The sequence below is a fragment of the Corvus hawaiiensis genome, chromosome 23 (assembly GCF_020740725.1).
Source record: "Corvus hawaiiensis isolate bCorHaw1 chromosome 23, bCorHaw1.pri.cur, whole genome shotgun sequence".
In the NCBI taxonomy this organism is placed as follows: Eukaryota; Metazoa; Chordata; class Aves; order Passeriformes; family Corvidae; genus Corvus; species Corvus hawaiiensis.
This window is the reverse complement of record NC_063235.1, coordinates 5,573,217-5,590,756: the sequence shown is the minus strand read 5'-3', so window position 1 is coordinate 5,590,756 and position 17,540 is coordinate 5,573,217. Positions and strand designations below refer to the sequence as shown.

General features: G+C 51.9%; 1 protein-coding gene across 2 annotated transcripts; it reads right to left on the bottom strand.

Annotated features, from left to right (window-relative positions):
- Nucleotides 1-242: 242 nt before the first annotated feature.
- SMAP2 (small ArfGAP2) lies at nt 243-17,193 on the bottom strand. Of its 2 annotated transcripts, none has more exons than XM_048326985.1 (10): nt 17,031-17,193; nt 7,024-7,157; nt 6,434-6,519; nt 5,308-5,386; nt 4,194-4,274; nt 3,661-3,739; nt 3,212-3,312; nt 2,676-2,841; nt 1,888-2,198; nt 243-1,372 (listed from the first exon to the last, which is right to left on the bottom strand). In XM_048326985.1, exons 1-10 carry the CDS (start codon nt 17,131-17,133, stop codon nt 1,244-1,246), a joined length of 1,269 nt encoding a protein of 422 aa, XP_048182942.1. In that variant the 5' UTR covers nt 17,134-17,193; the 3' UTR covers nt 243-1,243. The 2 variants fall into 2 exon arrangements, with proteins under 2 accessions (XP_048182942.1, XP_048182943.1); XM_048326986.1 differs by lacking the exon at nt 17,031-17,193 and adding an exon at nt 10,573-12,171.
- Nucleotides 17,194-17,540: the final 347 nt, after the last annotated feature.

Below are 17,540 nucleotides of genomic sequence, written 5' to 3'. Positions count from 1 at the left end.
GAATTAGAGCTGGAATTAAGTCATTTAATCGCAGCAGCCGCAGGAATTCTGCTCCACCTTCCCCCCACCCCAAAGCTGAGGGGTTTGTATACAGAAGTGTCAGCTTTGGATTGTGCCTGGGCTGTGCTCCCTCAGCTCCCTGGCATTTGGGACAGAGCCCAAAACAGAGGGAATTCGGGCTGATTTTTGGGATGAAATCCCCTAAATTCCCGCACCTGGAGTGACCAGCAACACCAGAGCAATCCACTGCAATGTTTTATTTGGGAATTTACATATCCACAGGAGAGAGCAGACCACGAGTCTGACTTGTTGCTGACTTTTGAAGCAGTTTTGGGTTCTACTGGAGATGAGAAAAGAAATCTGCCTAAGATTAAAATGTCCCAAGCGAGCCAGGAAAGGGGTGGGGGGAACCAGGATTACACAGGAACAACGACAACAAGAACAGAACAAAACCAACCAAAAAAAACGACCAAAAAAAAAGGAAAAAAAGTATAAATTAGGATGTCAGAGTCATTCTTTTTAAAAGTGTAAGAAAACTCACAGAGGGGCTCTGGGCCCTGGAGAAGTTAACTCTGGTTAGATTGTTAAAAGTGAAATCCCATCAAATCCCAGCATCAGCCAGAAAAATTCCCTCTGGAGTGCAAGTTTTTCACATTCCATCAGCTTTGTCCCCACTCCAGGCGAGATTCCTGCTTGCTCGGGGGGGAGGGACAGGACTTTGGTTCCGAGGAGGGTGGGAGCAGGGAGAGCTCCGCTCGAGGGAGGAGGTAGCAAGGCTCGCTTGCCCCTAGGCTCGGCTTAAATCCAGTCCCTCAGCACCAAACGAGGTTCCCCACCCTTTTCCCCCCCCCAAAAAAAAATCTGTTAACACTGGAGTTGAAGGGAGAAATCCCAGCTTTCCAGGTGGGATTAAGTCCAGATTTCCCAGTCCCAGCTGTGCCCAGGTGCCCAGCAGGGCATCAAGTGCTACCCAGGAGCTCTGGTGGAGCTTTGTGCAGGGAGGGGTCCCCTCCCCGTGTGCATTGACTGTGCTGAGGACGGCGCGCTCGTGTCCTGCTCACCGAGCTGTCCCCGCGGCTGTGACAGTGAGAAAGGCAGAGATGGAGCTCAGGGATGGAAAAAAAAACCCCATTCGGGTTGGGTTGGGCTGGGCCCCCCCGAACCCAAAAGCAAAAACCCCAAATGTCTCATGGAGCAGGTTTGGAGAACAGAACAAAGGCAGAAACGGTCACGAGGCGAGGGCTCATTTCCACAGCGGGGAGCTGAGGGAGGGGTTGCTGCCCTGGGCTCCTCCTCCTCCTCCCATGGACTGTCCGTAGCCCATCATTCCGTTGGCTCCGTAGAAGTTCATCCCAGCCATCTGCTGGGTCATCTGCAAACGGGACAGGAGAGAGGTCAGGGAGGGTCCTGGACACTGCCCACGGATCCCAAAAATAGCAGAGCTCCTAAAGAGGAGCAGGGGTGTGGCTCCCAGGTGTGGGAGGATGTCAGGGCAGGTTGGATATCAGCAGGAATTTCTCCATGGAAAGGGTGGTCAGGTCTTGGAATTGCCCAGGGGGGTTTGGAGTTTCCACTCCTGGAGGTGCCCAAGGTACCCTCAGCGCTCTGGGCTGGGGGATGAGGTTGGGATCGGGCACGGGCTGGACTCAACCTTGGAATTCTTTTCCAGCCTCACCAACCCTGGCATTTTCAGCTGCTCCCAGTGCCACCCTGCACACTCCAGGGAAGCCCAGTTTACCTGACCCCACACCCATCTCATCCCCACCAAGCACAAACCCCCGGCGATCCCCCTCATTCCTCGGCGATCCCCGCACCACCATCCCACTCACTCCCAGGAAAAACCCTGGAAAAAGCCTCCAGGTGCCTCCCCAGGCGTGTCCCCCTCACCTGGGCGAGGTTCCACTGCAGCTGCTGCGCTGGCTGGACCCCGTACACGGGCTGGGGCACCGCGGCCACTCCGGCCACGTATCCGGGCTGCTGGGCCCCCATCATCCCGTTGGGAACGCCCAGCACGTTCCCCACGTATCCCGCCGGGATGGCCATGGGTGTCACCATGCCGGTGGCTCCGGGCTGGGCCAGCATCCCCACGGATGGAGCCATCATGCCCCCCATCATGCTGCTGGAAGGGGGAACTCCTGGGAAGCCGGGATAGGGAGCGGCGGGATAGCCCATCTGAGCCGGCGCCATGAACATCGCTCCTGGGAAAGGCAGGGAGGGAGCAGAGAAACACGGATGAGTTCATGGTCAGGGCTGGAATGTCAGAATTCCAGTCACAGTCTGGCTGTGGTGTCCAGGCTCAGCTGGTCCTTGTGATGCTCACAGCTCTCAACGAAGATGGAGAGGGAATTCGGGCAGGGACATGCGGGGATGGATTCCCAGTGCCAAAGGGCAGTGTTAGGTGGGATATCGGGAAGGAATTCCTTCCTGGGAGGCTGGTGAGGGGCTGGAATGAATTCCCAGAGAAGCTGTGGCTGCCCCATCCCTGGAAGTGTCCAATGCCAGGCTGGGTGGGGCTTGGAGCAACCTGGGGCAGTGGAACGTGTGGGGCTGGAACGGGATGAGCTTTACACTCCCTTCCCACCCAACCCATTCTGGGATTCTCAGGGATCACCCACATTCCCACTTCCCCTGGAAGTTTTTCCAGCCACCTTGGTCCCAGCTCCCGCCAGGGTTACCTTGTGCTGGTGGCTGGGGTGTCTGGGAGCCGTACAGGGACAGGATGGAGTCTTTGGAGAGCTGCTTCTTCCCCACTTCCTCCCCTTTGCCTCCGGGCTCCGGGAAAAGATTCAGGTTTTCGGGAACGGAGCCGGCGCTTCCAGAGGTCGGCATGGAACCAACGACCTGGACAAAGAGACAGGATGGGGGCAAAATCCAGCATGAGGGGAAAATGGGGAATATCCTGGCCGAGTTTCTTTTTACAGGGATGCGGGGGGGGTTACGGCTTCAACATGGAAGAGGGAGATTTTAGGATTTCATTAAGGGAAACGTAGATGAAGGAAGATTTAAGGCAGCCGATCGATGTGTGTGGTGAAACTGGGGCACAGCATTCCCACAGAAGCTGCTCCATCCTTGGAAGTGTCCAAGGCCAGGTCGGAACACCCTGGGATAGCAGAAGGTGTCCCTGCCCTTTAACATCCCTTCCATCCCAAATTATCCTGTGGTGCTACAAGCCGACCTGGCTTTTCCAAGCCACCAAACATTCCCAGCTCACCTTCCTGGAGTCCGAGCTGGATCCCACGGATGCGAAGAGGTCCAGGTCCTTCTCCAGGCTGCTGGGCCGGCCGTTGGTGACGGGCGTTGTCACCGGAGCGTCTGGCAAGGACAGAGGTGTCCTGGGTGTCCCCACAGGGCCCCAACCCTGGGACACCTCTGTGCCAGCAGTGCCACCCCACCCAGGGACCTGATCCCGACCTCGCTCATCCCTCTGGAGCCGGGAAGGGACTGGAGCAGGACTTGGGAAGTGCCCCTGGGTCCTGTTTGTGCCATAAACCTCCAGCTGCTCCAGGATAAAGGGAAGCCCATGGAAAGCTGCTCCCAAGCAGCACTGGAGCAGTTCAAGCAGAATATTCCTGGAGGATTCCTGGGATTTGTTCACCTGACAGGGAAAATTAGCATTGGAACTCCTCAAATGCCCACAATTTCTACACCAATTTCTCTTACCCAGGCCCAGTAAATCCATGACTGGCTCAGATTTAGGAGAACTTTTCCTGGATTGCTGCGTTTCGTCTTTCTTTTGAGGCTGAGGGGAAAGAAAAACCACAAATCTTGTTCAGCTTTTGGGTTCACTCTGAAACGCCAGAGGTTTTAATCAGGTTAACACTTAAAATCCCTTTTTTCCAGTGGATTTAAGTCACAAATAAAAGCGAAACTCTGTTTGATCTTCCAAAACGAGAATTTCAGAGTGAATATTTCAGTTTTTTATTGTCCCAATAGGTTGTCAAACCCAAGCAGGCTCTAAACTAGGGAAAAGCAGCTGCTGGAGCTGGAAAAATCAGCAGGGAATAGCTGGATTCCAACCTGCACATCTGCTCAGTGTCTGGGGAGCAGAGCAAAACAAGCTCCCACCACTGGTGACTCAAAGCACCCAGGGTGTGACTGAGGCCAGAAAAATGCTCCCAGAGCAGGCTGGAATCCCTCTGCTCTGCCTCAGGGATGTCTCCATAACTGCTCCATGATTTTCCTCCTGATCTTACCATTTTCACCTTCTCAAAGATGATGGGCTCCAGTTTTCTTTCTGACTCGTTGCTCCTTTTCCATTTGTCATCCTTTTCTTTCTGTGAGGGAAAAATCACTGATGTGAGGGAAAAAATTCTGATTACAGCAAGAAAAAGTTCACAACTGGTGCTGTTACAGATCTAAAACCCCTCAGATCTAAAAAACCCTCAGAAGCAGCTGGATTAGAGGTAAATTTTTGCATTTGTCCTGTTCTCAGCAAGGAATTGGATAAATCCTTGCCAAGATCTCCTCCAATCATTATCCTTGGACATTTATTGCCTCCTGCTTCCATCCATCATCCTTTTCTTTCTGTGAGGGAAAAATCACTGATGTGAGGGAAAAACTTCCTGATTACAGCAAGAAAAAGTTCACAACTGGTGCTGTTACTGATCTAAAACCCCTCAGACCTAAAACCCCTCAGAAACAGCTGAGTTTGAGGTAAATTTTTGCACTTTTCCTGTTCTCAGCAAGGAATTGGATAAAACCCTGCCAAGATCTCCTCCAGTCATTATCCTTGGACATTTATTGCCTCTCACTTCCATCCATCATCCTTTTCTTTCTGTGAGGGAAAAATCACTGATGTGAGGGAAAAAAATCCTGATTACAGCAAGAAAAAGTTCACAACTGGTGCTGTTACAGATCTAAAACCCCTCAGATCTAAAAACCCTCAGAAGCAGCTGGATTAGAGGTAAATTTTTGCATTTGTCCTGTTCTGAGCAAGGAATTGGATAAAACCCTGCCAAGATCTCCTCCAATCATTATCCTTGGACATTTATTGCCTCCTGCTTCCATCCACACAAACCACTCAGCTAGAAGAGAAAGAGGGAAGAAAACAGGAATTTAAAGCACCCCAAACACTCCAACCCCCTGAGTTCTGCCATGTCAGTACACGTCTGTGATCCTGCTTTTGTTCCCTCTCCTGGATAACCTGGAATCAGCTCCAGCAGCAAAACCCGCTCAGCATCCTCAAATCTGCTCCGTGCTGTGCAGGAATTCACTCCACGGAGAACATGCACCCCTGGAGAAGGGATTGCCCCAGACACAGGGAACATTTCAAGTGTTTTAATCACAAATTTAGGCCTCCAGACTCACCCTGAAGGTGTTGATGTCGATGCTTCTGTCCATGTATTTCTTCTTCTCGTATTTATCCCGGATAAAACTCTCCACAGCTCTGCAGCAGCTGGTTAAGGACAAAGGATTCCAGAATAGAAGCCTTATTTGACACGGAGGAACAAGGTACAGGCTGTAACTAAATTAAATCATTGTTTAAAAAGCATTTCCAGCAGTAACTTTCTTATTAAAATAATTTACTCCTGGATCTCAACTCGGTTTTTGCCCGTGGGTTATTCCAGGTTATTCTAGCGCTATAAAAGAGGAATTAAATCAGGATTTAGGCTCTTGCTGTGTTTTCTCCACTGTTTTTTGTTTGCCCCAAGCATCCCCTCAGCACATTCAGGTCACCAGCACAGATTACAGTGGTCACAGCTGGGCCCTGCACCTCAAAAAGCACCTCAGGTACCAGGTTAACTCAAAAAACGATGGGGAAAGGTGCTCCTGTGGGGTTTTTTTTAGGTTCACATCATTACATCCCTGTTTACTCAGCATTGCTGCAAGGTGGGAATCACAGCTGAAGTTTTCAGGAGCACTAAAAATTCCATCAGAGAATCCCAGCCTGATTTGGGTTGGAAGGGACTTTAAAGCCCATCCTGTCCCATGGGCAGGGACACCTTCCACTATCCCAGGGTGCTCCAAGCTCCACCCAGCCTGGTCTTGGGCACTGCCAGGGATCCAGGGGCAGCCACAGCTGCTCTGGGAGATCCATTCCAGCCCCTCACCAGCCTCACAGGGAGGAATTCCTTCCCAAAATCCCACCTATCCCTGCCCTCTGGCAGTGGGAATCCACCCCCTTTATCCTGTCCCTTGTCTCTCCATCTCCCTTGCAGCTCCTTCAGGTCCTGGAAGGCCACAATTAGGTCTCCACGGAGCCTTTGGAACACTCAGCACTTTGGAAAACCCACCCTCCCCTTCCCCTCCAGGCTCCAAAACCTGTGGCAGCCTCCTGTGGTGACACTGGTGTCCCCGTTCTCCACCCCCAGAGCTCTGCAGCAATTCCCTCATTCCCATTCCCTGCCTCAGGGAACTCCTCCTCCTTTAGGGAGGTTTCACCACAGAGTTCCAGGATGGAAAGGCTCCGTGTTTTTCCAGGGAAAAAGGATGCTGGTCTGTCTGGGGCCTCCGGAAGTTCTCGGGCAGGTAGGCTTCGTAGAGACGATTGGCTTTGCCATTCCCCATCTCCTGCACGCACTGGAATCCAAAAAAATTCCTTGAAATTTTCTTTTCCCGGACATTAAAGCTCTCCCACAGCATCCCAGCCCACCAGGGAAGTCCATCCCAAAGAACTCAGGGAGATCCTCCACTGTTCACTCCCAGGGAAACCTGAGGCAGCTGCTCCAATCCCCTCCCATCCAATTTGCCAATCCTAAGCAATATTTAGTCTAAGGCAGGATAAATATCCCCTTAGCAATCCAGAATCCCTCTGGAAATCCCTGGGAAGCTTGAGGAGAGGTGGGCAGCAGCTCCAGGCAGCAGGAATTGGTAATTTAACAGAGACTTGCAGCTCCTTTGGCTTTACCCTCTGTTGCTCGTTGAGCCTGGAATGAGGACATTTTCCCTCCCAGCTGGAATTCTTCTCCCTCCTCCACTTCCCACATTTTTTGGGCTATCCTGGCTTGGTTTAATCCCAAATTTATGAAGCCCCAGGAACAACAACAAAAAAAAAGCCCCTCACTGTGTTATCCCAGCCCTTACCTGAATCTGTTCCTGCGTCCACTGGTCGAGGTTGACGGATTTGACCCTGGATATGTGAACTCCCAGGTTCCTGTGGATCCCGGCACAGCGGATGCAGATGAACACCCCGATATTCCAGGATGCCCATCGTGGCCCTGGGAAGAGACAGCAAAGTGTTTCCCACAGAGCCAACCCCTGTTTTGGCCTGGAGCAACTGGGAAACTGCACCAAGTGAACTGGGATTGAGGCCTTTGGATTCTCAACCAGGCTGGAAACTGGAACTCCACATCAGCAGGATGTTCCCAATCATTATCCTTGGGGATTTATTGCCTCCCTCTTCCATCCACACAAACCAAACAGCTCGAAGAGGAAGAGGGAAGGAAAGAGGAATTGAAACCACCCCAAACACTCCAACCCCCTGAGCTCTGCCATGTCCGTGATCCTGCTTTTTTCCCCTTCTTTCCTGGATAACTTGGAACGAGCTCCAGAAGATTCCCTACAGCAAAAACCCACTCAGCATCCCCAAATCTCCTCAGTGCTGCGCAGGAATTCCCAGCTGAGCCAGGAGAGCAGCACCCAGCCCAGCATTTGGCCCCCAAAACCAATCCCAGCCCAAGAAATGATCAGTTGACTCCACAGTTTCCACGGCTGGGATGCAGATTCCCAGTTTTCATGCGGCTTGGACAGGCAGGACAGCTCCAAGGTGTGGGTGGGAGATCATGCCAGGGATAAAAACCACCCCCCAAGGGAAAGATTAACGAGCTTAGATCCACTCAATGCACCCAGGAATCCCAGCAGGGCATTCCCCAGGGGATACAGAGATCCACAGGAATTCCCAGCCCTCTCCCAGCCAGGCCAGGCGCTCAATCCTGCTCAATATTTTAGGAATATTTTCAAATTAAACCCCCTGCCTCGAGCTGCCAGCTCCAGTCCAGAGTCCCAGCTCCCAGCACAAACTGGTGTCCCAGTGCATGGGAAACTGGGAAAACAAAGATTTAGGGATCCAACAGCCTCCACCAGCCCCTTTCCCAGACATTATTCTGGATGATGAAGAGTTATCCTGCTTTTCTTGCCGCAGCTAAAATAGCAAAACCTCCAGTTAATGAGAGGGAGGTGGGAGGGGGAAGAGGGGGAAAGTGTAATTTCAAAGCCCTAAAAAAGCAGTGCTGCATTTGAGGCCCTGGAGATGCTGTTAACAGTTTAATTCCCATTCCTGGGGAAAACCTGGAGCATCCTGAGGGATTTGGTGCTGTTAAGTGATATCAGGGACCCTTCCAGAGCAAAGGTACCCAACCTCTAACAGGTAACTCCAGCAGCTCTTCCAGGGAATTCACTTTAAAAATGTCTTTATTAAATCTTCTGGCCTTTCCTGCCATTATTTGATGATTTTTTCCTCTCCAGGAGAGGCCTTTGGGAATGGTATCAATTTCATGGAGCTGAGGAATTCACTTCCCAGACCTGATTAGAAGCACTGTACCTCAATTCCTTTATTATACCCTCCAAAATGCAGGAATGACTCAAATCCATACCTTTAGCACCACCTCAACATGCCCAAAAATCGGGAACAAACCCCTTAGCCAGGATCCTTCCTGTGATTTCCACACGGAATTCTCTCCCAGATCCACCCCCAGGGCTCTAACGTGAGACTGCTGGAAGGATTAGCATGAGATTCAAGGTTAGATTTAAACTCCAGATAAATTTAGCCTTGATAGGACTAAAAGGATTAACGGGCAGCTCCTGGAGTAATCAGCTCACTGGGATTGTCACATGGACCAGCTCAAGCCACCACAACCTCCCACTCAAACATGACTCAGGGGTAATGTCACACCCTCCTGCTGCTCCAGTGTCCCCTCAGGGGTCTGGGATAACACTGCAATCCCAGCTGGAATGTGCTGCAACTCCTAAACCCAAATTCTGAGAGAGCCAATATGGAGGAGCTTCGTTTTGTTTCAATTAAAATGAATATTTAGGCTTTTTAAACTCCCTGTAATAAACACATTATACAACCAGGGGTGAGCTCTTCCCTGGGGAGATTCCAGCTGGGATTTGGGTGTCCTTGCACACAGCCAGAAGGTGCTGCAGGAAAGGCTTCAAATCTGCAGGGAACAGAGGAGTGAGGTTGGTTTTATCCAGAGCCAGGGGACAGATTGTGACCCCAGCAGCTCAGGATTCTGCTCTGTGGCAAGGAAGGACTCCAGAGCCACACAGGGAGGAAATCTGGATTTTCCAAAAATGCTCCCTGAGCCTGCAGCCACAGCAAACCCTGCTGGGGTCAGGTGGGATCCAACACCCTCCAACACCCCTTTCCCAGACCTCCAGCTGAACTAAAGCAACATTTTAACCTTCAAATGTCTTCTAAAAATGTCTTTTAAATTGTCTCATAAAGCCCTCAGTTTGTGGGTGGGGGGAAGGGTTTGGTGCAGATGTAAACAACCTCCCACTTCCCTCTTCAGAGCAGCTCCCACTGACACATCTCCCACTAAAAATCTCCCTGCAAGTGCCCGGTGGCTCAGATTTTGCTTTTTAGAGCTTTTTGCAGGCATTTCCCCGGGGTTTCACAGCTGTTTTCAAGGTGACTTGACTCGAAAAAGCCCCAGGTGGCACCTCCAGATGTGACTTTCACCCTGTGCTGCAGCTTTTCACTTCCCCAAAACCCAACCCCAGCTCAGACTGTGCAGCAGCTCCAGTGATAAAAGGGGGGGAAAACGCCTGGGTTGGAGTTTAGGGTCAAATTTTTCTGAGAAAAATGGGTTTATAATGATAAATAACTACAGAGGAGCTTTCATCAGCGCTGCTGAGCTGCCTGGGAGCATTATCACCCCTCACAAAAATTGGGCACACCCTGATACCCACCACTAGTTGCAACAGGGAGCACCTCACCCTCCTGGCACAGGGACTGATGGAATTATCTCCCAAAGAGCTGAGGACAAGGCCAACAGAACCATTCAGCTCCTTAAACCACTAAAAAGAAATAGTTTCCTGCAGCAATCCTTGATGTTACAAAATGAATTCCCCTGAGGCTGAGCACCCTCAGAGCCACCAGGCTGAAATGCAAACCCCATTCCCACATGGAAAACTGGGAGTTTGCTCCAGTTTCAACCAGTGTCAGCCTTGCCTGGAGCTGCCACCACTTTTGTCTCATTTTTATGGATAATTTTAACATCCATGGAAAGCAAAGTCACCTGGCACCAACCCTGCTCTGCTCAAGTTCGAGGCCCTGGGCTTCACCTCAGGCCTGCACAAATCCCTCCTGGATAGAAGGAAACATCGATTTTGAGTAAAAATCCCAACGTTTTGAAAAGCCTGGATGCCCACTCAGCTCTGGCACAGGATTTAGGTTAGCTCAGACCCCCTTGGGATGCATTCCCAGCCTGGCAGGGGCTGCAGGAGGATCACGAGCTCCAAAGCATCCCTTGCTCGGTGAATTTTCATTTCGAGCTGCAGTGAATATTTGAGTGCATTCCCAAGCAGAGGATGAATCCAGCAGGGATTCAGTGCCCAGCCAGTGCTCCATGACACAATTCCAGAGCCTGGTTTACATCCCAGCCTGTCAAAATAAACTCCACATACCAAGCTTGGTCGTGCCAGCTCCAGTCCACATCTAAGCTCTGCTCATTAATGCTCCAAGGGCTGCTGAATGATCTGAATGACTGAAAAGGATCCTAATTCCCTTTAAAACCTCAGCCTAATTCCCTTTTAAACTCCCAGCCTGAGGAGCCTGCTCTAAATGAGTCACTTGCTCCAAGTTCACGCCCTGGAGTGGTTTTAATTGAGAAATCCCGAGGGGATTCACTCCTCACCCTTTACTCAGGCACCAAATTCTGGCCCAAGCTCCTGAGGCGACTTTTTGCAGTAATAACTCTGCAGAAGGCATTTAAAAATAAACCAGGATCTGGCTGCTCTTTTGGGAAGGGAGGGAGGCAGGAAAAAAAAAGAGTTGCTTCCATAGGCAGGAAGGAGGGAGCATCCCAATTCCGAGCCTGCTGAAATATTCCCAGTGGAAATGAGCAGCCAGCTGTTCCAGGGAAACGTGCCCTCATCCATGGATCCCAAAACTGCTCCATGTCTGTCTGTGGAGTCATCTAACCATCCCCTGGGGAAAAGGGATGTGGGGAATTCTCCCTGGAGCAGGATAATCCCTGCCACGGGACATTGACACCCTCAGCTTTCACTGGGGAAAAATTTCCTCGAATCCAAGCTGAAAAATCCCCATTTCTTACAGAGCCAAACGAGGAAAGAAGCCAGGATCCACGAGGTTCCTCTGCCTCGTGGTTTCCTTGTTCTGGGAAGAGATTGCTCAAGGATTTACTGACACTCATCCTGCTCAGAGCTGTGACAAAGTCTCTCTTGCAAAACAACTTCCTCTGCTCTTCTCTGGAACTGTCTATCCTGTGCTTCCAGGACTTTGGGCAACCAAGGGAAACTCTAAAAACCCACTCAAATCAGCTTCAGGACCTCTAAATTAAGATATTTCGTTATTAACACTATTAATTGCTGAGCTGAGCATGGATCCTGCTGCAGGGATTGTTTCCACCTCAGATTTGGGATTAACACCTGCTGCGCGCCCAGATTTAGGCCCAGACCGAGTGATTTGTGCAGCTTTCAGAGGATGCTAAAGCCAAAAACCTCACTTTATCACACACAAAAGGTGCTTAATAAGGATCTACACCTAATCAAGTAGATTAATCACCCCAAAAAATCAGCTTTATACCATCCTTTGAGAGAAGAAAGGGCTGTTTTGGGATTTTCTTCGTCATTTTTCTCCTCCCTGTAATGACAGGCCTTAACCACGTTTTGCAGGAAAAAAGGTGCTGGCTCTACTTTCTGCCAGAAAAGCCTTGAAAACTTCCAGTTTACCAAAACCCACCCAATATTTGAGGGCCCTGTGGCCTTGAAGACCAAGATTTATGTGGTTTTGAGTAAAGATGAGCAGCTTTCAGTGCAGCTTTATCACTGCTCCCATCGTGTTCTTTGAAGTGCAGATGGAGGGAGGTGGAGGAAATGAGAATTTCTGTGAACAGCAGGGTGGGGCTTTCCTGCTGCTGCAGAAAGTGATGGTTGCTCCTTCCCTCAAGAAAACGGCGACAAGGACAATTTCAAGCAGTACTATCATCAGGATCCATGAAAAACAACTGGGTGACATCACCAAGACTGATGGTGACACAGCCTAAAAATATAAATATACATTAAAAAAAAAAAAAAATCAGTCAATTCCACAATCCACGGACTTCCTGGGGCATCATTTTTGACCAGAACCACACATCGGTCAATCCTAGAAATTACAGATCCCAAGGAGGTCTGAATTTCCATGAAATGCACGAAATTTAGGTGATAGGTGCCCACATGCACCTGTAAACCGAGCAGCAGGATGGAAGCTCTGCCATCACTAAATTGAATTTTGATGCTGTAAATAGAATTTTGCCATCTTTTAAGATGCTTTCAATTCTTAATTTCACATTAAAAATACTCAGACTCTGTTTTCCAATTTCAGCTGAGTTGGAAATTCAATTTTGCATGTTTTTAGAAGCCACCAAGTCCTTAAGAAAAGCTCTGAGCAGAGGAAGAGTGGCAGGTCCTGGGTCAGTTTTTGAGGAATTGAGAACCTTTTCAATATCTAGAGTTAAACATGGACTATCCCTTGGAATTCCTAGGGAAAAGGTCAGGAAGGAACGGCATATTTTGCCAAAAACAGAGGCAAAACCAAACATTAAGGCCCAGGCAAATCAAGCTTCGCACTCACTGCTCAACAACAGCTCCTCCTAAAAGCTCCTCTTTTGTCCCAGATTTCCTAGGACACAGGGAACAATCCCTACCAGGGATCAACCTGGAGGAGCCCTGAGCTATTCCTGACTTTTTGGTTGGTTTCAAGACCTACTTTGCATTTTGGAGCACGAGCTCCCTTTGCGCTGCAGCGCCCGGCACGGGAGCTGCCATTCCTTACGTAACTCCCGGCAGTTTCTATAGGAACAAACTTTACTCCAGCTGCAGCCCTGGGATTCACACGGGGCTTTGGGTTGGTTTTTTTTATTTTTTTGGGAGCTTTCTTTGCCACCTCCACTCCCCAGGTGGGTCAGCACAGAGAGCCCAGGTGCTGCTGCTCCGAGGATTATCCCTATTTCTGGCAGATGGAGGGACACGGAGCTGAGCGTGACTCAGAGCTCTGCTTAAAAGGGATCTTCCTACAACTAATTCCACACTAAATCCCTGTTGGGAACGCTGATGCTTTTTTTCCCTTGCTTGAGTGGGAATTGACAGCTCCAGGCAGGGTCAGGGCGGACAGAGCTGTGTCCTCTCCCAGTTTTACCCTGCTCAGGTGAAGATTCCTGAGGGATAAGCTGAATTTCGGAGCATTGCCACTCCCTTTGTGCACAAAGCTCTCTCAGATCGGAATTGAGAAGAGCGGAAAAGCAGAATCATGGAAGATCCCAGAATATTGTGGCTGCAGCAAATGAACACACAGCCCACATGCATCCCTCTGGCAAGATTCCCTTACATAAGGCTGAGCTTTCTCCTCATCCCAGATTTCCTAAGCCAAGCTGAGCAGTTCCAGCCCCACCACTTTGGGTTTGTGAAGGCACAGGCTGCTCCACTCCCCCTCCATCAGCATTCCCATCCCGATCCTGCTTCCCATCCCGATCCTCCTTCCTCCCATGCAGCTGTTCCAGCAGCTATTTAAAAAGTTCCTCTTGCAATTGCTCTGACTGCAAAGGGAATTCAGCTGCAGCTCAAGAGGCTGCTGGAGGAGGAGGAGTTGAGTCACACCGATTTTCAGGCAATATTTGGCTGAGATTAAGAGGAGTTAGGCTGGACTAAAGCAGCTCCCCCAAAAGATAATTCCCAAATTCCACTGGAAGTCAGCCTCCCTTAACCACCTGCTCCAGCCCTAAGCTTTTCCCCCTTCCCATCCCATATTTATCCAGCTCCGGGCAGGGATTTTCCCCATCCTACACCTTTTCTTTTTGTGAGGAATTGAACCTGGATTTGTGCTGTGTTCAGCAGCAGTTCTCCCATCTAACCCCTCGGCATACAAGGGATGGATTTGGGCCTGGAACCCATGGATCTCACAGGACAAAGGGATCAAGGGAATAGCCAGACAAACCAGGAGGAGCACAGGGCAACCTGAACCTCTGGGCAGCCACGGCAGCGCCCGCCGGTGCTCCCGGGGGAGGAAGCTCCTGCTCCGACGTCACCGCTCCAGGATCCAGAGAGCCTGCTGGATGCATGGATGGGACTGGAGAGCAAAGGGAAGAGTTTGGGAGAAGGAGAGAACCAAACACCATTAGCTGGGGGGTGCACGAGAGCAGCTGGAGAGGCAGAAATGAATTCCCTTCGTGTCGCTCAATGGGAATTTTCCAAATCCCGGGAGCTGCCGGTGGAGCCCAACTGGGAGATTTCACCACATCCCTCCCTCCCTCAGCCATCCCAGCTCCAGGCTCCCATTCCAGGCAGGGAATCTGCTGCTGGAGCTGTGCAGCAGCCCCGTTATCTCACACACACACACACAGAGAACAGCAGCACCACGGCCGCCCTCGGAATGGCTTCACCACAGGAACGGCACCGGCAGGAAAAATCCCACCTGCCCAGCAAGTGCTGCTCTTTGCAGGTGTTTTTCCAAGTGATTCCCACAGCACAGGCCACCAAGGAGAGGATTTTAACTCTGCAGTGCTCACCCTGCCCTGGCTCAGCTCCCCCAAACACGAGGTTGGCAACAAAAAGAGGAAGAAGCAGCACGAGATCTCCCACAATTTCCTGCAAAACAACAACCTCCGAGCAGGGTTTGCAAAAACTCCCTGAGATTTCACCGAATCTCCGACTGGCTTGGGTTGGAGAGACCTTAAAGCTCATTTAATTCCACCCCTGCCACGGTTAGGGACACCTCCCACTATACCAGGTTGCTCCCGGGGTACTCCAGTCCCTGCACAGAAGAACAGCTTTGCTTCCAAACAGCCCTGGAAGTGCTGAGGGCACCATGTGGAGCCACCACGGGGCTCCTTTCCATAGGCAAAGTGGAATGTTGCAGTTATTCCAGGAGGAACATCAGGCCTTCCTTGCCATCAGCGCTGGGAGAGCTCCACTTTCACCAAAAGTACCCCAAAAACTGTAGGAATTCCCTGGAGCTCTGGGCAGAGACAGCTCCTGTGGCACCACATGGACCAAAACTACCAAAAGTGCCCCAAAATCTGCAGGATTCTGGGCAGAGACAGCTCCCCTGGCCACACATGCCCTGCAGGAGGAGATTTCCCACTTCCAGGAATCTCATTAGTGCAGGGGATAATTACTGGATCAGATAACTGAGGCCAACCCCAGCCTGCTCGCCAGGACTGGTGCAATCCCCATTCCCAGCCAGGAGCGGCTTCCAGCTTTGGAAAGGCTGAGCTCCACATTAGGACTTCGTTATAATTATAATAATTAACTGGAATTCTGCACTTCCAGGACGTGCTGTGACCGGGAGAAGCTCCACCACGGCATCCCCCTGGAGCTGTGGGGTTGAATTTATCCCCGTTTTGGTGGAATTTGCTATCTCAGACCTGGGAAGCCGAGATAAAAGGAGCTATTTCTGCCCTCGGGGCTGGCAGGAGGTGCCAAGAGATAAAGGATTGGCACGGGAGGGGAACATCCTGATCTCCAACACCGCCAGGTGTGCTCCAGGCAGGTGGGAAGGATGAGGTTATTGTGGTTTGGGGCTTTTTAGGTTGAAAAAAAAATCATAATAATATCAATTTTAATGCTGGTCAAGGGGGCTGTGCAGTTTTTGAGGTCACACTGAGGTGACCAAGCCCTTTCGGCCAAGCCCTGCTCCAAGTTCACTTCCAGCAGCTCTTGGGAAAGAGGCTCAAGTCCAGATCTCCAAGTGATTATGGCAGCTCATTAAAACGGGATTTTGGGCAACTTTTAACTCTTGTGCTGCAGGAAAACAAAGCATTTCACAGCAGCAACCACAGAGCAGCACCAGGGCACAAGGAACAATTCCTTTCCTTTGTTTTATCCTCTGCAATTCAAACGTTTACTTTCTCAGATAGACCAGGGTCATAACATGCCTGGAATCAGAAAAACATGGAATGGTTTGGGTTGGGAGGGACTTTAAAGCTCGTCCTGTCCCAGGCTGGCCTTGGACAATTCCAGGGATGAGGCAGCCACAGATTCCTGGGCCAGGGCCTCACCACCCTCACAAGGAAAAACCAGGTGGAAAAGGAAGCAGAGGACAAAAGTCTGGAATTCCTCCAGTGGTCCATGATCCCCGGCTGAGGTTTCAACTCCTTCCCTGTCCTCACACCATCCAGGTCAGATCCTGCCGCTCACATCCCAGCCCCGGGTGACAGGATGTGACTCCCCAGCTGGAATTCCCTCGATTCCACAGCGCCGGCTTTTCCAGGTCCCTTTTCACGCCCCCACCCACCCTGGGGTGTTTCCCGGGAGCCGCTGGATTCCCACAGGGACCTCTGGGGCCGTTCCCTCCCCATCTCCCCCCCGGCTTCCAGGGGCACCGGGAACGCAGCTCCTCCAGCAGCGCCTCCCGCCGTGACTCGCACCAAACCCAGCTGTGCTGCAGCCAAAGATTTGGGAGATTTCCCCCCAAAACCACCGTGGCCTCTCCCCAAAACCATCCTGTTCTTCCCCCCAAAAACCACGGCGTTCTTTCCCCCAAAACCACGGCGTTCTTTCCCCCAAAACCACGGCGTTCTTTCCCCCACAAACCACCGTATTCCTGACTCAAACCCACCCTGTTCCTGCCCCCTAAACCACCCTCTTCTCTCCCCAAACCCCACCACTTTCTCCCCCGAAGCCCCCGCGCTGGCCCCGAGCAACCCCCATAACCGCCGGGGCAGCACCGTTGTCCCCCCGCCACCACCGGAGCGCTCCCCACCGAGCCCCCGGCGGAAACACAGCGCGGTGCCCACCCCCACGAGGCCCAACCGGGAGTGTCCGACCCTCGGGGGAGCGGCGACACCGGAGAGCACCGAGCGGCGAGGCCGGTGGGAGGAGGGCACCGAGGAGGTTTAGCAGGCCTCGCCGCCCATCCGCGCTACCTTTGGCCTGGCAGTCGGCGCAGAACTTGTTCTCGTCCTCGGCCAGCAGCCCGGCCAGCACCGCCTGGTAGCGCTCCACGTCCCGCACCGATTTTCCCGTCATGGCGCGGCCGGCGCTGCCCGCCCGCGGGTCACGGCCGGCCCGCCCGCTTCCTGCTTCCGGTATGGGCGGGGCTACAGCCGGGGGAGGAGCCAATCAGCGCCGGCCCCGCGCGGGTACACCTCCCACGGGCGCCGCCGGCGCTCGGCGCTGATTGGTTACGGCGCGGCGGCGGGAGCCAATGGGGAGAGAGGGGAGGGGCCACCGGGGTATGAATGGGGAGGGTCACGTGATGGGGAGTGGGGGCGTGGGGACAATGGGGGGACAGCGGGGGGACAATGGGGGGAATCGGGGGGATAATGGGGGGAATCGGGGGGATAATGGGGGGACAGCGGGGGGACAGTGGGGGGAATCGGGGGGATAATGGGGGGACAGCGGGGGGATAATGGGGGGAATCGGGGGGATAATGG